Genomic DNA, 23,591 nt, shown 5'->3' on the forward strand with positions numbered 1-23,591 from the left:
CTATGCGGCGTCACCGGGCCCCTTTTAATGCAGTCGTCTTTTTTTAACTGAATTATATTATGAAAATGGGATTTTTATTTTTATTTATTACATGTTCCCTGGACCTCAATTGTTCTTTGCTAATAAATCATTTTAACTTTAAAGGGGGTTCGTTATGCAATAACTCGATGATATTTCTCATGAAAGTGAAAAGGAAATTTTTGAATGTACTACTCTAATATAACAATTATAGAAAGATTGTCAATGGTCGGTTATACAGTAGTAAATATGTGGGGCAAAAATTGAAAAGTAAAGGGAGCTGAAAATATGAAAGAAAGTCATTCTGGGTATATATATCAACCTTTTTCCAATATTATGGTGGATGTCGATAGTCAACAAACTCTAGTCAGCCTATAAATAGTCTACATTATACTGACTAATTATGCTTCTGTAAAGTTGTAAACACATGCAGCGTCTATGTTCTATCCAAAACGTATCGGTTTTTGAAAGACCCTCGGTGGAGGTTGTTCGGTTGTTCCTATAAAAGAAATGAAAAAATACGTAATAGAATTGTTCTTTTTAATAAGTCTATAATTGTTTTCATATCGACAATGCAGTCTTATGATCAAAATGCTTAAGAAATTGAAAAATATATATATACTTTGAACCGTCATTCGTTTGTACTTTTTATAGGTGGTGTCGTTTAACAAACTATACCGCCAAATACATTGTATGGGATATACCACGTAGAAGTGTCTCTAGCCAGTGGTGTGCACAAATTTTCAAAAGGTGATGGGGGAAGGGAATCGAGTTGGGGGAGGGGGGGGGTTGGTCCCCCTGTATTATATCCTTAGTTTCTTAACCACAGATTACGTTATCCGTTTATTTGATGACATGATAACTTCATATATACCTTGACCTGGACACATAGATATGGACCCAGTTGTTGTGGAGAATGCTTCTGCACCGTTAGTGATTTCCATAGAGGAGGCGATAACCCGGAATTCGAAAACCCCATCAGAAGCCACGATGCTCGCTGGAATTGACACGTTCACAGCGACTTGCGTTGTCGTCATAGTAACATTCGGGAAGGTACCAATGTAGCTGGAATTATCCGATAGTTCTAAAATAATTTTTTAATAAAAAACAAAAAAATTGCTATGAATCTCTCTTATTATAAATTTTCTTAAACAAAACTATAGTATGACCAGTGTATTTATTATTCGATATCATCAAAACAGATGTGAAAAGACGAAACCTACCGGTTACTAAGAGTGAAATAATTTCGGAATAGTCCCCGTCTCCACTGGCGACATCGATGACGACTGTAGCGGAAGAATTTCCTCCGGAAATTTGAAAGCAAGTCTCTCCGATGGTAAGGACCGGTAGATCTGCTTCCGGTGTGATGGATACTGGTACATCGACACTCCTGGAGACGGTGACGCCATCTTCGTCCGTCACTGTTGCGTTCACAGTAACAGTAAATTCGCCGGAGAAATCCGGGATAGGGGTAAGAACTAAGTTTTGAGCCTGTTCAGTCGGGATAATCCAGGCCTCTCCTTCGCCTAATTCTTCTCCCATGTTTGCCTCGAACAGTCCTGCGAGGTTTTCCAATCGGAGCTCAATGTCATCATTGAGAGTTGGATTCACCAGCTGGACAACCAGTGGGAACTGGAATGGCATGTCTTCCACACCGAACGCCGGTGAGAAACCAACAATCGGTGGTTCCTTTGGTGGTGTGTCTGAAATTTTTTAACACAAGTTGAAAATTATACAAATCAAGCTGTAGACACCGTAGGTAATATTTTATGAAGGGGCGTCGAGCCAAGTCGGGCCCACATATTGAAGCCATCATTTCCCTTGAGTTTATTATGAAGATGGAATTAAAATATTCTGTGACACATATTTCCTCGGGCCCTCTAACTATGCAGTTGACTCCGGGCCACGGTGGTGTAGCTCCCTGACACGCACCCCCTGTCCCCTCCCCCACATACGCAAACCACCTCAAGCCTGTTCTATTTACTGTTTAAGACCAGTCACTGAAATTGTCGTGTAATGTTTTGACTGTGAACATAATGAAACCGGTGGGACAGTCCTCCCCCTCCAACTCCTTGGCCTGTTCTCTGTTTATCTGGGTTTTGTGTTTGTCATGCTCCTGGTTTGGATAATTTAAGACTGTGTCAAACTTACCTTGACTGCAATCGTCTCCGTAGCGACCCTCAATACACTGACATAAGTTATTGTTAGTGCAATTACCAGCTCCAGAACAGTTGTTGACACCTGCGCAAGACACTATTGGGTAACAAGGGGGGAGAAAAGCAACGTTCAACTACTAATTTACTTTCCACAGCAGAGATTTTTCTATGATAAAAAGGCCTAGACGTGATCAACACAGGCAAAATACATGCGGAACTAGAAGAGTCTAATAAAGAAAATCGTTATGCAGGGAGTAGGAGGGGCAAACATGTGCACTATTTAACTTATATTGTACCGTTGCGTGGTACTGATCAACATCGATGAACCCCCGCGCTGGAAGGAAGCCTCTAGTTGCCGTGAAGTTCTGTGGTATATGACGTTACCGGAGCAAGTGAACTGCTTGGAAGCGCAGTAATGAGAAATGTAAGGGTGGAATGATACAAATCTCTTGAGCGACGGCCATGATGGTGTACCGGCATTCTTGCATACAATTATGAAACTGTCATGGATAGACGTGCTTTAGATAAGCCGTGCTAAAGCATCAATGACGTCATCCTGAATGCCTTCATTATAGTATAGATACAGGCATATGTCAAATAGGATAATAACTTCAGCCTTAATTTATAAATAATTATATATATATATTTAGAAAATACATAGCCTAATTAAAATTTAATTTAATTAATTAATTTTTTAAAAATTAAAAAATATAATTATAAATTCACGTAGAGGTTGACCAACCCGAGAAGTCAAGTTTCATGAGTTTTATAAATCAGACGACATTTACGCTTTTTAGTGTCGGCGGCTTCGACAAATACGGTTAGGCCCTATTAATAAAATTACAATTCTCGATCTCCATTTTTTTTTTTGTGAAAGTGTAATAACGGAACAATTTACAGAACATGGTTTGCCTAAATGATAATAAAGGATTTCAAATCAGAGATGAAATAAAACAGGGTAGCGAGAGAGACAGAGAGAAAGTAATAGGAGAAAATCCAAATTATATGCACTGCTTGAAAGTGTGCTCATAAAGTCATGAACAAATATTTCAATGAGCAATATTTAGAGCAAGAGAACTCGTGAGTTTCGGACAGCGTACAGCGAATTTGTGTGAAAGTGGGAAAGAGTGTATAGGAAAAGCCAATAATGCATAGAGAAGGAAAATGTATTATTAATAGAATCATCGTTACAACAAGATTGAGTCCTATATAGATTATGTTTAGAAAGTGATGATAAGAAATTTGATAAAACTAAGGTAAATTCCAAAATGGTCGGAATATCTCAGTTTTGATTTTGTCTTTAGGCTTATAGTGACCTGGAAAGGAATTGTTTTCGTTGGTTTTTGTGTAAACATGCACTTACCTTCCGCGAAGGGAAAGATGACCGTCAGCGATGACGCACCCGTAGCCGCCGACCGGAAATTACCGACGTTATCTTCAGGTTGTAGGACAAGTTTATAAGTTGCACCACTAGGCACATCTAACACGACTGTCCGCTCGTTAGATGCACATGACTTCAAGAAACTGAGCTTTCCATCTATATATAGCGGAGGAAACAAAAAAAATGCAAGTAAGTCATTTAGTGTAAAGTATAGGTTTCTAGCGACAAAGTTGAGCTAACAACTTGAATCAATCCTCACCTCTCGACATGCACATGCAGCATTTAGCAACTAATTCCAAGTTTGTACTTTACAGGCCTCTGAATGTTATAATCGGAAGTAGTATCAGCCTAGTGGTAGTAGTAGGTAAAGGAGACGTGAGGAGTGACGTCAATAATGTTATTTCGTTAAAGTTTGTTATTTTGATATGAGCCCATAAAAAAATCAATCAGACAAAATAAGGGTTCAGTGACCCATCAGTTATGAAGAGATGGAGAGAGTGACCAAATTGAACAGGATAAAGTAATGAAATCAGGAGGAGAAGATGGAACTGGCTAGGACATGTGCTGCGAAAAGACAGGGCAGGCAACAATTACATAGCCCTGGGATGGACCCCAGAAGGTTGAAGAGCAAGAGAAAGGCCTAAAACAACATGGCGGAGGACAGTAGAGAAAGAGAGGAGGAGAGCAGGCTGGAATAGTTGGAACGAAGCCGGGACAACAGCAGCGAACAGGAAGACGTGGAGGGAAGACGTCTCGGCCTTGTGTGCCTCTTGGCACAGAGAGCGTTAAGAACATGAAATATGATAATCGTAGTTCAATTCTGCATGTACATTCGCTTAACGATACATCATCACAAACTATGAATGTCAAACGAATAGATAGTCTTGCTGCAAAACTGGAGACAATGTGCGTTTTAATTATTTATATAAAGTCTGGCAATTTTCGTGACATAACATGGTCTCATTTAGATGCGTCGAATGTTTCACTTATATAGTTTTAAGTCTACGAAATTGAAATGAATTGGTTGTGATCAACGTTACCGTTATCGGAGTAAATGTTAGTAGTTTTTACACCGGCTCCTACGTCATTCAGTTCGAAAGAAAGCGCGAGAATGCCAGAGCTGATGACGTCATCGACTACACTGATATTGGATGCAACAGGAGAATCTCTGTCGATCTGATTAAAGGAAAGAGTACAAACTTGAATCAACTTGTCTTTGAAAGTTGCACTTCCTAACATAGACGGAGATGTAAAAACATACGAGAGATGGTAACACGTGTTATTATTTGTATACTATGAATCATGAATCATGAATGAATACTATGAATCATATATATATATATATATATATATATATATGATTCATAATATACAAATAATAACACGTGTTACCATCTCTCGTATGATCGTATGACTCATAAGATACAAATAAGGAGTACTGTTTTAGAAATTATATTGGAATGTTCGGTCCACCTGGGACCTTCATCAGCAAAACTTGGCAGTGCCGAATGAAAAGTACAAAATGTAACAAAATTGAAAGTATGACGCTAGATAAGTGTGATTGGCACTGATGGAATTAGTACCAAATAAACCATGACTACACAGTAAGCGGATTAAGGAGCACAGAATAGGAAGAACGGATTACAAATATTTGTGGAACTAGTAGTTATTTAGTGCTCCCAAGTCTTTGCTGAGGCCGGTGATGTGGGACTTAATACGAATGATCCAAACCAATTCTTTCCGTACAGTTCCAGACTTGAAGCTAGAAGCAATTTAAATACATTTTAGGTTGTTGAGAGAAATTATGTGAAGATTTAAATATTCCGAAAGGAGGTATTCTGTAAAATTTTCAAGAATTGACTAAAAATCAATTCGTTATTCTTTTGATTTTTTTAGGTGTATACACGTGTAGTTTCTTTATAATATATTATACTAATTAAATATTCAACTGATGATAAAAAATGTAGATTGTCGAAAATATTGAATAGAAATACAAAATTATGTCATTAACATATCATTTCAAATCAGAACGAAATGTGTTGCTAGTGCATGTGCATCTCAGTATTCATACTTCTTCCGTTAATCTTCAATGTACATTACCGTGTTAAAGATAGCTTCAGTATCAATTGGATCGTTGTTATCAAACACTATCCTAGCCTCAGCGTCAATAACGTCGTACGTTTTGGACGACGAACGAGGCCGCACAGAGTACGTCACAAAGCCTTCTCCGTCAGTTCCATTTTCCATGTTTGGTGGCAGAAAACCGATTCCGGGATCGACTGGAGGCTGACCTGTCCATATATTGGTATAAAGTATCATTGAGTATCAATGTATCAATGAGTATCAATGAGTTTTAATTGTCTTTTAACACTGTAGTAACACTCACATTATGGATCACTTGAAACCCTCATTACATAGGCTACCATGTAGACATTTTGACGAGGCTGTTACAAGTTTTGCCCTTTTCGGGCAAAGGAGAAGGGAAGGAAGGAAGGAAGGTAAATGAGAACCAGAGCAATGAAGAGGGGGAGGGGAAGGGTATTGGGAGTCGAAGGAGATGCAGCATGGGTGCCTTACACATGCACGACTGATTTATCTACATGATTGGTGCTTCCAAAATCTTGAATCAGGAATCAAGTCGACAGTTACAAAATCTATCAAAAGTTAGATTGGGAACGATAATTGTTTCTTGAGTCCGGGAAGCGAAATTATTTTTCCCACTTCGACGCGGCCACATGGGCGTGGCTTATGAAATACGTCACAGGCCGGCAAGTTTGTGACTTCGACTTCGAGCTCTTACGTATATAGCTCTTTAATTATATACTCAGCTAATATACTCAGGCCCAATATACTCAGGCCTAAGACATGACTTCATGAGATCCATGATGATGTGCGACTGCTTCTCCCAGTCAATCGGGTCTTATGGAGCTCTTGAGGTAAATTCCATCACAAAATCAAACTGTGTTTGTTTATTAGATGTGTTATGAACCTCCCGTGTCAGGAAAAGTTTGGAAAAGAACCTCCCGTGACAGCAGGCTCTGGAAAAGTTATAAATGAACCTCCCGTGGTATTGATTATTACACTTCATATTACAGCAGGTAGGCCCACTGACCTTTCAATGCTAAAAACCTACAAAGATACGTGTATTGTATTGTGCCCCATATTGTTTTATCCATCATTCTAAATTATTTGTTCATTTATAAATGAACCCCCTTTTAAACGGCAGTAAGGAGCCTACGTGCTTTCATCATTAGTTTACGTACGCTACTGGGTATTGTTACGGACTTGAAATATTCTACCCATTTTATTAAACAGTTGTCACTTGCGTCTGTATTAACTATAACCAGGGAGCTGTTACTGTTAGAGTAGCAGCTCCCTGCTTTAACTATGACTAAATAGCAATGTCCCTCTGTACTATACTATTTATTATACTGGTACGTGTACTAGAATCCCTGACATGTAACTTAATTGAGAACTTTCAGCACCCAAACAAACACCCGAGAGATATCACTGCATAGTCTGTGACGTAGACCAATGAGCCGTAACAACGACCGATAGTCCACGCCCATTATGCTAATATGGCCGCGTCGAAGTGGGAAAAATAATTTCGCGTCCGGGAATGGTGTTTTCAATGCCTTTTAGTTTTACTATTTTGATAGATATTTAAAGCTCATTCGCATATTCACAGGCCAGTTTCTGTTATAGCATATACAGTTGATCGTGCACCTAAAAAACTTAGCCGGAGCGTTTAATTACACTGACCTGTGTCAGGATTCAGTGTTTGAAGTTCCCACGTAGCTCTTCTGTTGACAAAATCGAGTCCAGCCGTAACCCGAACGACATATTCTCGATCATCGTCGAATTGGAGCGTCGTCTTAATAAAGGCAAAAGAGAAAGACAAATTATGAAGAAGAAGGAAAAATATCAGTTTACAAAAGAAATGAGCTTACACAACAAGTGAAAATCCACTTTTCAGAAAATGACGTCACCTCGTGTGGTTATGGCGCATCAATAACATGCGACATGATTGCCGACATGATTAGGCTGCCCTGTTTGGCATTGGATGAGTACCAAAAAAACGTTCGCCCAATTTGCCATGTGAGTACGCATATATAAGAGTGAGTTATGTATGAATACTTATAACACTGACAGTTATCTTATAGTGAGCAAACAGAGAAAAGGAAAACGCGTACAGGTATGCATGATCTAAAATCTGCAGATCTAATTTTTATTTTCGTGAGTCCTTCAAATCAATATACTTTCATGCGAATAATAATTGTAAAACCTAAACGTCATTTACTCGCAACGCGGAAAAGAACATCGGTACGGTCAGAGCATTTAAAACAAAAATTAATTGTGATGAAAATGCCATGATTATCTTATATTATAAAATACCTGTAATAACGAACTCGTAGAGCCGAGTTCGAATGTAAAGTTGCCAAAACCGAAATTACCCAGACGAAACGTTGCTATGTCGACATCGTCATCCAAAAATGTGTCGATGGTCACCAGTTGGGCAGGTGCCGTTGCATTTGCCATGTTTTCAAACCTTATACGATATTCAAGAGTATCGTCCGCTGCAATGAATCGTGCATCGCCGAATCCAGACGGTCCTATAATGTCATTCTGCAAATGAAAGTATAAGAGTATTAACTAAAACTGTGATCCGCTCACAGATTTTCTACCGGTCATAGCTATAGTTCATAATAATGGTGGTCTGTCGTTTCAATTTGTTCGATCGTTATAGGGCTGACGTACATTGGTCAATAGTGTTGGGCTCCCGACCAACGGTATGTTGTCAGAGCTAGGAGCATATTGTAAGCACAAAATGGTCAGCTAGATTTCTATTTGTTTTGTAATGACATTCAGTTCTTAATGTAGTTTGTTGAAAAGAATTTATCTGTAGTTCTTCGAAACGACTAGGCCTATATGTGTTTTCTCTTTTCTGTGAATGTTACAGATCCTGTATAAGAATTAAGTATATCAAAGGAAATGATGGATGTCGTTAGTGAGATCTTCAAAGCAGCAACGTTCCGATGTTGAACATCGCTTGCAAAGTCTCGAAAACGGTACACAGGAACTTAAAGCAAATTTCAACTGAATGCACAGACTGTCAGGCTGCCTTACTCATAGGTCTTAAAGGGCATGAAGACTCGCGCAAAAAGAAACGTCTAATGCCGGTAATATGACCTAGTTTCGAACGAGGTGTAACAGAAGTGTTAGACACCACCATCGATCGCAGAAAATACACGCACAGCATGCTACCGTCGGTAATTAGACACTAGTGTATACAGTCAGTACATACAGCTGCGGTCAATACCAACAGTACAGTGTACAAACGATACAGCGATGGACATCTCGGGTCCAGCTAAAGATAACAAGGTATCATGTTTCATTACTGTCTGCATTTTGTTGCGACAAGAGAGAAACTTCACTTGCAAGCAACGGAAAGTTAACTTTTTAAAGACGGCGGCACGCTGTTTGGGGCGCGTCTTCAATGTCTTTAACCATTGATTTATCCTTTAATATACGAACATGAAGAAGAGGGAGAGCACAGCATGGGTATTAATAGAAAGTTAAAATAGTTTACGGGATCATAAGAGCGAATCCAGCGAAGTACATCTTCAAATAAGTCTCTTCCATTGACACCCATCCTCCTCTCATCTTCTTTGTCAGGTTTCTTTCCTACAAGATACAAAATCACCATGCAACAATAATCAAATCAAGACGCCGTGGAAGACTTCATGCGTAGCCGCTTCATGCACGTTGGCTTTTTGCCCGTGTAGTTGCATGGTTTTAGTTTAGCTATACTGTCATTCTCTTGGCTCTGTTTAGAATATAATAAATGGTTTGAAATATACGCCTAATCATTACGTCCTGTAAAGAAAAGATAGCATTTCCAGTGTTGACCTATATGTCACTAAACCACGCAATGTCAAAAGGCATGCATAATATTTTTTCAAAGAGACGATCTTTCTGAATGATATTATTAGTAAATATTTGCAACGTTTAAGGAACTGAGTGGTTCTTTGGTGTCAACATTTGAAAACAAAACACGTTCCAAAAGTCCTGGCCACCTCGATAGTTTGAAATAAAGATGATATTATAACATGCCCATTTATTACAACATAACATGCAGTAGTTACCTGAATTCAAATGTGCTTCACCAATTTTCGCAGTAACTTTCGCCGCTGTTGACAAGTAGGATTTGGAAGTTGCTAACGAAGCTCCTCCACCAATCACTCCATGGCCAATTGTTGAATATGGATTAAACTCTGCGTCAGAAAAAGTGGCTGTCAATCCATCTCCTATAGCATTTCCGACAAACTCTTCCGTAAACGTTTGTCCTCTTTCGGAACTTACTAATCTCCGAGCTCGAGAACCTACTCGACCAAAAAAGCGGCGTGTGGATCTTAAAAAGTTTGAATTAAATGCTCGTGTTAATGGCACCCTCGAAACGGCATTTCGCAATAACCCATTCAGCCTCGGAGCCAACCCGACAACTTTTCCAAGCGGTAGTCCACCTGTTACAGCAGCCCAAGCTGCACCTTCCCAAGTAAGGCTTTGACAGGATACTGTTTGTGAAACTGCGTAAGTTCCTAATCCAATAACCGCTCCAACAGCAGCTTTACCAATGGCAGGTAAGAATGGTAGAAGAAAAACCGGTAATGTTCCTTCTGGATCGACAAAGGAATATGGATTGTTCTTTGCATAGAGGTACAAATTTCTGGGAGATCCTTCGAAACCGAAGACATCTGGTGAAACGAATCGCCCAATCTTTGCATTATATAGGCGGGTTCTGGTAAGATAAAGCCCACTTTCTCTCAAGGATAGTACTCCGAATTGACCAGAGAACTTGAAGAGATTGTTAGATTTACCGGATCGTTGTATGATATTTCCGAATGGATCGTATGAAAATGAAGATACCACTGCACCACGTGCATCGACAATGTCTGCCACGGCTCTATAAAATAAAATATAAAACGTTCAACAACTAACCAGGGATCATTGCTACGAACATATTGTACTTCAATCATAATCAATGACAGAAGATATATGCAGGCAATTCTGCATGATAGCAAATGTAAATTCAAAGCAAACATTCACTTTCAACTTAATGTATAACGCATTGTAAGCAGTAAACTACTTTGAACTAAAGGACTAAAACAAAAAGCATTTCTGTACTCATTATGTGTACTAAAAAAGACATCTTTTCTACCACCCGGCAGTCAGTGGCCGTTTTGCTCAATTACGCATTATACCTAATCGATCCTCTTTGGGTTGTGTGTCCCATAATGCTGTAACGTAGTCCCGGCACTGTTCTGTCCAAGGCCATTTCCCTCTTATATCATTCCAGGACGTACAACCTAGCTTCTTGAAGTACGCATTAGATGTGTATTTTGCATGTGGAATCGGAGACACCATTAGATATCACAGATATGAAGATAGAGTGTTTGGGAGCAAATAACCCACCGTAAGAGATAGTATACTAACCCCACGCCGTCGAAATTGTAGAAGAAAAAGTCACTCCCTTCTTGGTAGCCGACAAGACCAATGTTAGATGCATGGAAATAGTTTATTGATTTATCTTCCGACACCTTGAAATGAAAGGCAACAAAAAGTTCACTGCTATGTCATTACGAAACAACAGGCATGAAGTAAACTGTATTCTTGGAAAAATAATGTTGACATGAAAGGAAAGGGGTGTTTAATGTCACGAAAATTGTATGGTGATATGATCGTTAAAAGTATCATATTATATTTTATTATATGGTGTCTTTGAGCAAAATCTAGGCTTATTTATAGTCCATGCATGGAAAAGATTTGAGCTTTGTTAACATTTATTTAGCTGTTCTGTTCTTCAAGATCATCCAGCTTTAATGTATGCTAAATCACTGTAATGCTCCATTACTGGTTAATTGATGACATATGTGCCCCAATAAAATGTTAATGTTCATCCATTGTCTTATGAATTATAAAAATTCAATCGAATCATGTTCTGATTCAAATATGAAACAGAGCCCCGCGCCCACTTTTATTCTCCTCTGGAGTTCTAAGAACATTCCTGCAGTTGATAGACTCTTAATTTCACATTGATAAAATAATTACCTCGATTAATACGTTCGCGTCAATTTCTCCAAACAGATCCATGTAGTAGCGTGTGCTTACCCCAGCGCAGATTGTTTCGTGTAAAACACCCATCGCGTTGTAATTATACACGCAATCTTCACCACCCATTTGGGATGATGCTGTTATCTGATTGTACACATTAAATTCATAACTAGCAGAACTGATTGTGTCTTGCATTTCAATGATATTTCCATTTTCATCGTTCATAACTGCCACGTCTCCGATCTGCTCATATTGGTTAAGACTGTTGACAACATATGAGGTTACATCACCATTTACATCCATGGATCGACGATTACCGGCACCATCATAAGCAATGCTGACTTCATTTCCCTGAGGATCACTCCAGGAACGAATCTGATCAGCGCCGTCGTAGCGAACGTTCCATGTACCCTGGGTAGTATTGATTTCTTGTCTAAGAAATCGTTGATTGTAGCCATAATCAAATTGAGAGACAACAGTAGATCCGCAGAAATTCAAAACTCGGGTAAGAATTGATCCACCTGTCTTATAGGCATAGGATGTTTCACATCCGTTTGGAAATGTTCGCTTAGAAATAGGACCACGCTGATCATATTCAACATTTACGAGGTTTAATCCAGTTTGCCCATCTGTAACATCGATAACGCGATTGAGCGTATCATAGGAATACTTGGAATGGTAGCCCTCGCCATCACGGATAGCTATTCGTCTGTCCTGATCATCATAATCGTAGGTGAAGGTTTTGCCGTCTGGGTACTGCACCGTTCTTGGCGCACCAGAAGATGTATATGTTATCTTGATAGTGCCGACACCATTTGTGGCTTCAGTCACTAAACCTCTGTCATTGTACATGAAGAAAACATCATCGTCTTGCTCGTTGGCTCTTTCAACGGTAAGCCCTTCCTCGTTTACTTGAAAGGATGATGTTAATCCGTTTCGATCACGCCCTCCAACCAAAAATCCGTTTTCGTCGAAGGTTCTGTTTTCAAAAGTACCATCTGGATAAACAATTGATGCAGTATTCGTTTCCTCGTCAAGATTGTATTCATACCGGTTATTATTCCCATCTATATACTCAGTAAAAGGCTGGAAAGATGTTCTAGTGAATGTAATTACGTCGTCATTACCATCGTAGACACGATGGATATTTTGTTCGATATCGTACTCGCGTCTCTCGGCAACCTGAAATATTGAAGAAGAAAAGGTATTCACAATTATTTGTAGTTCATCAATGAATTGTCTAATTTAATGGTGCAATATTGTTTTTTATCAGTTTAGAGTTTATTTATTTTTCAACAAAGATAAAAACAAATATTGCTAGTTGTAATATTATGAAAGTATAAATTGCTTTGGTTTATGCCTTAAAGGAAAGACATAGCTAGAACAAAAGCTTTTTTTGTATATATATATATATATATATATATATATATATATATATATATATGAAAATCGTAATGAGTTGGAAAATCAAGAACAGTGAAAAAACTTTCAGCCTCCACCGGGATTCGAACCACGGGCCTCCCGCTCTGTACGCGGACACCCTAACCACTAGGCTATGGACGCTGATTGTATGTCCAGAGGTTCGAAACCGGTAAGGAAGATCGTAATTCCACTGTAGGCGTTTGTCACCTATATCGAACAATACTAGTTCTGTTTTTGGTGACATATATATATTCGTAACATTTACATATAACATTTGTAATTGTTTACGACTATTTTTACTCACATGATCACCTATAAGAGTCGCAGAACCCCCATTGTTATCTTGAACTACCCTCACAGCACTTTCGCCTCTGATGTGAATATAACCAGTGTTACCCGAGATATCGTAGGTGAAATCTGTAGTCAGGTTGCTTGGATAGTCGATAACATTCACTCTCCCGTCTCGCAAGTCCGTTATAATCGACTCGGCAAAAATTTCGCCATTGGGATCCAGGACTTTCACACTATCTAAAATACCATATGCATTGTAAGAATAAGCTGCCTTTACACCATTTGCGTCGGTAAATGATGAAACAGCGCCGTCACTTTCGTAGGTATACGATACTGTGTCGCCATTGACGCTAGCCGATAGTAGGAAGGATTCAGTAAGGTCGTAGGTATAGCTGTGTTAGAAGCATAGAACGATTATCATTACGTGAAGAAGCAAGTTGGATTGCTAGATAAGAACTGTTCTACTAGATATACGGAGTATTGTGATCAACCTATGACTATAATTGATCGAATTATGGTTTCCGTTCTTTCAGTCAGGCCGGGTCTTTAATCACTATTGATCGCACGGAAGCCCAAGATTAAATTCATTTCAATTATTAAGAAATGTTATTTAACTAAAGATTGCAACATGAAATACAACCAATCAATTTACTGTAACATGTTCTATAACTTGAGTGGAAAATACATCTAGAAATCACACATTCTGTCGCCTAGTTAACGCCTGTTACATTTGCAGAACCTGCAAGCGTCACTGCATTTAAATGGATTCTATGTGTTCTATTCGCAGAATTTGGAAATCTGAAATTATTTGGACATTATTTTGAACTACTAACCTAGCCGAACTGTACATATTACCGCGACGGTCCCAAGCCTCTACTAGTTGTACGAAACCAGACGCAGTGTAGGATACGGTTAATGAAGAGCCAAAAGATGAAATCACTTCGACCGGTCTGTTGTCTCCATTGCACTCAAAGGTTAATCGGGTATCGTCCTCGAAGGAGGCAATGTACTTCAAGGCCAGAGTTGTGGAATCGAATGCATACAAATACCCACCTAATGCAATGGCATCAATGTAAAGGAAGTCTGAAAGGGAATCGTGAAAGATGGAGTAAGTATTAATCAAAACTTTGGGAGAAAAGGCTGTTACAGACGTTACGATATATCTTGGAGGTTATATAAACGCATTTCTATTTATATGCACCAAAAAATGTTTGGAAGTCATATAACGAAAAGTATAAAGTAACATAATATCATTTTCCTTTAAAAAAAGGGATAATAACATCGTTCAGATAAGTTTCTCAACACATTCTTTCAGCGGTTCAACCACCCATCTGTAAAGTGAACCGGGCATACTCCATTAGTTAAGTAGTTATGCATATTCACCACCACCATACTTGTGTTTGAAAGAGAACGTCCGAGTTTCGTGGTCCATGATTAAAAGCTTGGGCATATGGCATTACTAACAGTACCTTTTATAAAGATCAAGTATACATTCAATATGAAAATTATAAAAAAAAATATGTAAGAATAAAAAGAGGCTGTAGGTGTGGATTAATTATTCCTAACGCCGTAGACTTCGTCTCAGCTTGCAGCGTGCCGTTCATTCTGCGAGCAAACATCCGAAAACTATAACACAACATTTCAGAAGTATACTTATTCCCCTCCCCCTTACCCTTTTTCTCAGAAACACAGTTTATTTGTACCTGTTCCGTTAAGAATAATGGAGCCCCTGCTGCTGGTATATGGTCCATCGTTATTCTCTCTCTCGAACTCAAAAAAATTATTTTCCTGCTCCAAGATCAAAGATTTTTCTTCCACGGATACTATCTTTAAATTCCTACGATAAAAAAGATAACAGTTTACATGGGTTCAACACATTTTAAACTTCGCGTGCAATTTTAAACAAGTACGTACAGTTCCTTACAGACTTACAATTCCTTTCAATGGACTATATGTCTATGAACTTTGGGACAATATAAAGTGCAAATGAAATAGACAGTGCAAACGAAAATCTAACTGTATAATTATATTTTATAATCAATGACACAAACAGGTTTTCGTGGCTTTGTACGTGTGGCCTAAAAGCATGCCAAACGCAGCTGAAATTCATCTGACCAATATCACTTAATCATGTTTGTCATTTCAAAAAGGTAGCTAATTCCAAGTTGTCTAACTACAGCTATAATTAAATAAGCTAAACTGATAGGATTCAGAGTTACTTCTGAGAGTCACATGGAAGGCATTTCAATTAAAATCCATAGCAGATAATCATAGCACAAGTGTTATTTTTTTAAAGAATGGTCTTCATGATCTCAATGAATGTTACTAATCTACATGCCCAAAAAATGTTGAAAAAAAGATAGAAATCTAATTACCACCACAATGACTTCCAGCCTCTTCCAAATGCTCCAACAACTGCTCGACTTGACAAACGCGAGTCAAACGTTCTGGTATACTCTAACGTCAACAGCCCCTTTTCATTTCGAAGTTCCTGTATATCTACTATGTCAACATCAACAGCACTGAGATCCCCAAAACCGTCGATTAAATCAAGTTGATATGTCATAGCCTGCTCCAACAAAGGAGCTCTGCTTCCGGTCACGGAAAGTTGGTTCAGAACATTAGACATTTGCCGCATAAAACTTGCATGAGATGGGCCTGTGGCTTCAAGAAATATATCCCACACCCTGTTCCAGCGTTCATCACTGTACATTAATGGACGATAAAAATCTTTGTCGTCGGCGTACAAATTTGGTATCGATTCGTCGTCAGAAGATATTGATGAAATTTTAACATTCACCGTTCCCGTTGCATCCAACAACCGCACCTGAAAGGTGTACCTTGCAAAAGATCCAGGAATTAAGACACCAGCAGGGCCTTTGCTAGGAGAGCCAAAGAAAACGTGAGAGGGTGACCAATCAGCAGTTGGTCCTCCATTTATTAAAAGCGCTTCTCCGGGGGTTGTAACACTTAGAGTTAAAAGAGGGGAAAGAACATCTGTATTGCCGGTATTTGAAATAACAACATCAACAATGCCAACTTCAAAGGGCCTTAAACTAGTCGGATTGTTTACAGAAATTGTCGTTGTGCCCTGTGTTCCATTGATCATTTCTAATGCTTCGGGAAATTCGGCCACGTTGTTCAGAATTAGATCAAAAGATGACCCGACGTCTGTAGTTGACAGGTCAAATGTTGCAAACAGTTCCTGAGAAGAAAACCGGAAGACTTCAACTGCGTCTAATTCAAATCCGGATGCCCTATTTCTAATTTTAGCATAAATGTCTTCTGGGAATACAGTCCCTTCCACTGAAATGGTCACCATACCGAGAGGGGCGACTTGTCTTGGCTTAATGTCCATAATTTCAAACGCTGCAATTTTTGCAGAAAGCGTTATGGTAGATGGGTTGTAAGATTCTCTGTTATCTAATACACCGTTATTCTGCACTAAGAGGTAATACTCTCCTTGCCTAGTCGGAGTGAGAACGACTGTTTGGTTGGCAGAGAGTTGCCCTTGGCTTGCAGAATCAAAAAGATGCGGAGAAGCAACATCATTGAATCGAAGAAACAAGGAGTTCACGCCAAAATTAGATGTGCTTTCTAAACTCACTATCAGGGTTTCATCAGACGGTACTGATGGAATGCGGTATGCTAAGCGCTGCATGAATTCAAGTTGGGCAGAGAGGGGTACCTCAAGCTCCAGGAGCGGTAGAGATACAATCACTACGTTGTCGTCAATTCCGATGTTGTTCTCTAAACGCAGGTCTCTTACATTGCTACGTGTTCTAACAATTGTGTATAATTCCCCGGAAGGGACGAGTGGTACTTGGGCTTCGAGTGAGACGATATCTGTGTTCAAGGGAACACTTGACAATCCATCAAGTAGAAATGAGTTACAAATACGCCCGACTTCATAATCCATGATGCTCCATTCTTCATTATCAGACAAGTAAACCGTGTCACATTTGTAGCCCCGCACCATTTGAAGACCAAGATTTTCCACAACCCAGTCAATGGCAATCGATGCCCCAAACGAAGCTGTCACTGGAGCATTTACTGAGGTAACTGCAAGGTCAGACGAAAATCCGCCACGTATATCAAACGTCATTTGGTCTATGTTGTTATTCTCATCTTCTTCAAATACTTCACCTCTGCTATCTATATCAACAATAAGATAGTACGTCGCCGCAGGGAGGTCGAATGGAAGGAACACTTCTACGTTTTTCTGGAATGTGTCTCCAGACGCCAACGTTGCACTAGTGGGTGATGATGAAAGTCTAGTATCGAATGGATCAACACTTGAATCTTGGCTGAGATAAATGGCATCAATCCATGCGTTCTCAATGGTTGCAGGTCCAACGTTTGTCACATTGTACCGAAAAGTGAAAGGTTCACCAGAACCTAAATCCAAAGCGCTAGAAGATATGGCAGCTACAAGATCACCCCTTGGTCCTTCGTAGAGGTTAAACTGGCTGCTAAGTTTAACATTGTTTTCACGATTTGACTCTCGTTCCTGCAATGTCACGTCAGTGGCAACCTGAATTTGTGCCAAACCGTTCAAAGCAAAGGGGATTCTAAACCCGACAGTGGTAATATATTTGTCTTTGGTGTCTAAAACACCAATTCGTGTGGACTTTACAACTAGTTCTTCAAAGAACGGTTGAACCAGGTAAATACAATCAGTCCAAGATGACGATGTCGTTGAAGCACCCATGTTTTGAACCTCGTAACGAATTGTGATAAAAGACCCAAATGAAACATTCAAAGGAAATCCAGTTATATTAGTTACAGCAAGGTCAGGTATACCAGGTTCTGGAAGCGTCAAAAGCACTCTACTTTGGGCTACAGCTGTGCCTAGTGGTAACGGTTCTCCAGGGACTAATTCGTATGTACTTGTGACAGCAACGGATACAGTACCAGCAGCATTTTGAGGAACTGGAAGTGTCTTGGAAGTGCTGTAAGACTGTCCAGTTTCCATCTGCCCAATAGTAGGAAAAACGCCAAGGCTGAAGGAATTGTCTGTACCCAAACTTATGTCGGAAACTATAGTAACTTCGTCATACCATTCGGATTCAGCAATCATTGTATTTCCTACATTTGTCACCCGCCAACTGACAAAGATGGCCGTTCCAGACTGTAAGATTTCCCAGCCGACGTCGGAAACCTCTAAGCTAGGCGTTGGGGGCGGATTAATGGAATATGGACCAAAGTATACTGGCGAAACAGAGACACAAACAGACTCATCCTGTTCGTAAGATACGGTAAATGAGACAATACCATTCACAGTCAGTGGAAGACGAACCGAAATATTAACTTGTAAAGAGTCACTGGGAACAAGAGCAGATGTCAATAGCACATTACGAAGAGGATGGCGTTTTTGAGATACTAACGACACAATCGCAGTTACACTGTTGGTTAACGCTGTGAGGTTACCAACATTAACAGTAAACCATGTTAGTTTAATGTCTTCTCCTGCAGTGAAAGAGTCTAACTCATCAAATGCGTTAGAAATTGTCAAGTTACGTGTTTCCAACAGAGGTGACAAACATGGTATGGTGAGGAAAATATCGATCACGTTACTACCAGTCCCGCTTTCCAAACCATTAAACGATGTGGTAATTTCAATCCTAATGTTTCCACTAATTTCACTCGGGATAGGAAATTCTCTATTTGCTACGTTGTAATTGGATTCTGGAAGAAGATTCGTCATAGTAACAACGCTTTCAAGAGTTCTTCGTACGCACCTGCCATTACATTGTATCACTACCACTGTATCTATGATGCGATCGCCGCCAGTCGCCCCTGGCCCAACATTTGTTACAGTCCAGTTCAGTACGAGGACAGATTCCCCACTGATAAGGTTCAGGCTAACTGTACCATTTGCATCCGAAATTACTAAATCCGCCAAGTTTTGGACAATTTGCATATTCTGGGAGGCCTCGTTGTTATTCTCATATTCAAATTCAAAGACTGTATTGGTTACATCTGTCGCCACTTCAATTTGATACATTCCAGTTGTCCAAATGTCACGTACGAAGAATGTCGTCGATCTTTGATAAGACGAGGATGGAGATAAGTCTTCTGATATAAACCGATAACCAAATGTCTGCAATACTCGACCATCTGCTTGTTTTATCACCTGCAGATGAAAATGAAATGAGATTTGATTCAGTACTGATAATCACGGCCCATGAGTGTTGCAATTACTTGTTGACGCACCTATACGTTACTTACTACACAATGAATATGGACTACATCGATGTTAGCAGAAAAAGAAAGTAGAGAACAAGTCGACAGTACAAACAAACAATACAGCTTTACTAGGAGAAATACAAGAACAAGTGTCACCTACCACTGAATCGTACCAAAAGCTAGAATCTGGAAGTCCATTTCCAGCATTTCGCACTTCCCAGCTTACGTTTACAGCTTCTCCCGATTGTGCTCTTTTAGGCTGAACAGTTACGTTGGTGACAGTGAAATCAGCAGGGGGACTCAGAATGACAGAAATATTCTTAGGGAGTGGAAAAAATAAAGAGATGCCATTATAATCATTCTGATGACATTAATTCTCATATGAAAAAGTGTAAACCATATAGTCAGTGGTTTGGTGCTTACTGCAGGTTTTTGATAGTCTAAATGTGACGCCATTGAGGCTGACACTTAGATATGTACACCTCCATGGTAACAGTCGTACAGTGTAGGTACTTAGTAACTACTCAAGAGTGGATTCATTTATCTGTTGTTGTTGTTACTATTAGTTGTTAAACTATCTTTCATTTAAACTGTTCTCTTTGACCTTAGAAAAGTTAGACCTTCTGAACTTCACACTCACCCGAACCCCCCCCCCCAACCTTCACCTTGTTGTGTTAGCAAGGGTAACAACATGGACTGAGTGAAATAAACAATTTCTGTACAAGTAACGGATGATTGGCAGGGATGATAACAAGACGTCGTTTTGCCAGTGAGAACCGTAATAGCAAATGACAGAATCATATTAAATTTGTGGAATATTGTTTCTTTTTCACGGTCTTCTTTGTGTTGCACGTATCGTGATGGACAATTGACAGGAATGGAGCACAGAAAGCCGTCTTTGCCTATACATGGTAGAAAGAAAAAAGTAGATTACCATGGAGTTCAGTTCATTGTTGTTTTCAAATACGTGCTCGTAAATAGAACTGAATACGTCAGTTTCTACGATGACTTGGAAGGTTCCAAACACACGTTCTGGGATCGTCACTGTAGCAATACCGCTGTAGCCGCTTCCAACAGAGAGGATACCGTCGTGTCTGACCGTCGCAAGTCGATGGTCTTGTCTGTCCAGAACCCCATCGGAGGAAAGGGAAATTTGATCAAACCATACGGCGTCTCTGGTGACACCAAAGCCGACATTATCCACAGACCATCTAACTTCGATTTCCAGTCCTGATGAAGAACAATATGTGGCATAACCATTTTTGACGAAACCGATACGTATAGTTACTCAATTTTTTTCAGAATTGGTGAAGAAAATTGAGCTTTCTTGTTGTTATTCATTAAAGTTCCAACACTTCAGTTTCAGGAAAACACAATTTTAACACTATTAGAGTGACTATTGGCGGTAATTAATACAATATTATTATCATTATGCCGATATAATCGAATGTTATATATTCCTACCTCTATACGTTTTACGTTTTGGTAGTGTTGACTGGAAGCTGTTTAAGGCAATGAGTGTTTTAAAATTGTTGCGAAAAGAAAAAATTCAATTTATTTCTCATATGTACATAGGTCACTGACAAAAGTAGTTGTAACAAAGAAGACAAACAAATTACTGTTTAGATCTAGAAATATGAAGAAACTTACCAGAAAATGAAGAAGATGGTACAATTACGTCGGATACCTGTAGGTCTGGGGGTGGCGTTAAGCGTATCTCAACCGTACCGTCTGAGCGTATTAAGTTATTTGACCTATCGATGTCTTCCACTGCTCTGCTTACATCAGTTTCAACAAAAACAAAGTAGGTGCCAACCAAGTCTTCTGGAAGTATCCACGTAGAGGTCACAATATGTCCATCACCCGGATCAACAAATCTTTCCACAGATTCAAAATTCGAAAAGTCTAAATCAATGGGGTCTGGTAATAACGAAAAATAGACGTAGTCTAATCGGCCAGTTCCAGGTACTCCCATTTGCCCAACATTGCTCACCTCCCATGAGATCGCAATCGCTTGGCCTGAAAACGCAAAATCTGGTATGACGATCTCACCGACAGTTAAGTCAGGAAAGCTTCGAGTGATGAATCCCCAGATAGGACTTGGTACAATCGTGACCTCACCTGCGATAACGTATTCCACTTGCCATAGCATCCGTGCGCCATGCGGATAGGGAGAGGAGGGTCGATACATCAGTTCAGTTGTTTCTTTTGCGGGTTCCATTGGACGTTCATCTTCATAACGCCAAATGTAAACTCGATGGCTTATTGCACCTGGATAACTAGGCCAACTTAAAAAAGCTGTCAGAGCCACATTAGCTTCTCCATTAGCGGGTGATTCTGGTAACACCAGTTCAAGTATTTGGATGCGTTGTTGTGCTCCAACTACATTACCACAGTCATCCATAACCGTCCAAAATCGTGTGAATTCAGAGCCACACTGCTTCACGGCAACATCATCAGAGAAGGTAACTCGAAGAGGATGACCACAAGGGTGAAAGACCGTGGTTCCGACCTGTTGTGGGTTCAAAATATCTAACTCAGATTCCAGATTATCGTCACACGCCAGTAATCTAAAGGTTGGAATATTGATCTGCGGTGGTAAAATGATATCGATGACAAGGCTTTGACGTGAAGTAGCTGAGTTGCCTGCAGCATCGGTTGCTTTCCAAACGCGACTGATGGAACAGTCAGGTGTAAAATCGTCGACGAACGTTAGTAACGGAGCAAAGTCTTGGTTATCGGTGACGATCGGAACACCGGTGATATTTGGATGAGTAGGTGCTCCACATGTTACAAAAGCGGTAGAAAGATTTGAAACAACTGGTGCTTCGTTATCTGAAAGAAAAAGCCAGGCGTATTATATTCCAAACCATCAAGGTAGCGTTCATGCCATGCAGAAACAAAATTCATGAAGGCAAGATTATGCCTCTAGCCATTGTAATAGGTCACGACGTTACACGTCAGTCTTTAAGATAGGATACGTCCAAGAACTTTACCTGTTGTCATGAACCTTCTCGCAAATAAATTGTTTACACGGCACAGCAAAAATATGATTTTTCATTAAAACATGAAAATTAGACGTCGTTGCAGTCTTTAAAGGAAATCCGTTTAGATAGTTATGAATCTTTCGCATACTGCTGTGTAAAGTCACTATAAAGATCGTGTTCTTAATGTTGAGAATAAAATGCTCACAAAGAAAGCACATAATCGCAACATCATTAAAACAAAGTCTTGTTACTAATCGGTGAAATCAAATGTGCGACACATTGTTCTCCTTTTAATGTTTGTCCCTTCATCTTATATACATATCGAACGAAATACGCTAAAAGAAGCCGATATTTTGCAAGTGGAATTCAATTCCAAGCTCAGTGAAACTGATGAACTCACCCACAATCCAGGTGATGGTGACTTCTTCACCAGTATTACCAACATCATCGGTAGCGATCAGTGAAAATTGATACTGAATGTTATTGATCAATCCAAATATCATGTACGGACTTGTACAAGGATGATAGGTAGGCTCAAAATTGGAACTGTTATAACCACATACGAATTGGCAAGTGTCCCGGTAAGAAGCGCAACGGAAAGAAAGTAGTTCGTTGGTATTGTTGGAGAAATCCGTGGGCCGCATTAGTATTTCAACCTCTGGTGCAGTTGTATCTACAAGACAGATTAGATAAAACAGTTTTATCATAAATTCTGTCTGGGATTTAACGCTGTCATCGTTATTATACGAATGATACCATTGCCGTTATCATTTCTCCCTGCACCTTTCCAAACGATTTTTTTTTTTCAAATTCCAAACATTAATTGATTAATTTCTTCTTGACATCATTTGTTAAGTGCAGCAATGCAGCTCATATGGCAGTGAAGTTTCACTAAAAATAACGAAGGAAAAATGTCGCCAATTTTTATTTCAATTTTCTTTTGACAGATTACTAATACGAACAAGTATCTGGGGGGGGGGGGGGGGGCGAACTGCTTCGAATCAAATAAAATACATTATTTACTTTCACTGAGTG

At 39.5% G+C, this 23,591-nt stretch overlaps 1 protein-coding gene across 1 annotated transcript in view; it reads right to left on the reverse strand.

Annotated features, from left to right (window-relative positions):
* Positions 1-333: 333 nt before the first annotated feature.
* The window catches only part of LOC139958642 (uncharacterized), a 36,198-nt gene continuing 12,940 nt past the window's right edge, over positions 334-23,591 (reverse strand). The window contains exons 11-31 of the mRNA XM_071955869.1: positions 22,957-23,229; positions 21,220-22,404; positions 20,504-20,799; positions 19,730-19,888; positions 15,756-19,516; positions 15,084-15,217; positions 14,214-14,463; positions 13,394-13,772; positions 11,665-12,849; positions 11,050-11,153; positions 9,702-10,519; positions 9,146-9,240; positions 7,951-8,181; positions 7,318-7,429; positions 5,656-5,846; positions 4,596-4,731; positions 3,538-3,711; positions 2,170-2,271; positions 1,242-1,721; positions 893-1,102; positions 334-517 (exon numbers count right to left, since the gene is read on the reverse strand). Of these exons, the coding sequence (XP_071811970.1) occupies positions 462-517; positions 893-1,102; positions 1,242-1,721; positions 2,170-2,271; positions 3,538-3,711; positions 4,596-4,731; positions 5,656-5,846; positions 7,318-7,429; positions 7,951-8,181; positions 9,146-9,240; positions 9,702-10,519; positions 11,050-11,153; positions 11,665-12,849; positions 13,394-13,772; positions 14,214-14,463; positions 15,084-15,217; positions 15,756-19,516; positions 19,730-19,888; positions 20,504-20,799; positions 21,220-22,404; positions 22,957-23,229 (10,331 nt within the window). The 3' untranslated portion in view covers positions 334-461. The remainder of the gene's footprint in view (positions 518-892; positions 1,103-1,241; positions 1,722-2,169; positions 2,272-3,537; positions 3,712-4,595; positions 4,732-5,655; positions 5,847-7,317; positions 7,430-7,950; positions 8,182-9,145; positions 9,241-9,701; positions 10,520-11,049; positions 11,154-11,664; positions 12,850-13,393; positions 13,773-14,213; positions 14,464-15,083; positions 15,218-15,755; positions 19,517-19,729; positions 19,889-20,503; positions 20,800-21,219; positions 22,405-22,956; positions 23,230-23,591) is intronic.

The sequence above is a fragment of the Apostichopus japonicus genome, chromosome 18, assembly GCF_037975245.1.
Source record: "Apostichopus japonicus isolate 1M-3 chromosome 18, ASM3797524v1, whole genome shotgun sequence".
Classification (NCBI taxonomy): domain Eukaryota; kingdom Metazoa; phylum Echinodermata; class Holothuroidea; order Aspidochirotida; family Stichopodidae; genus Apostichopus; species Apostichopus japonicus.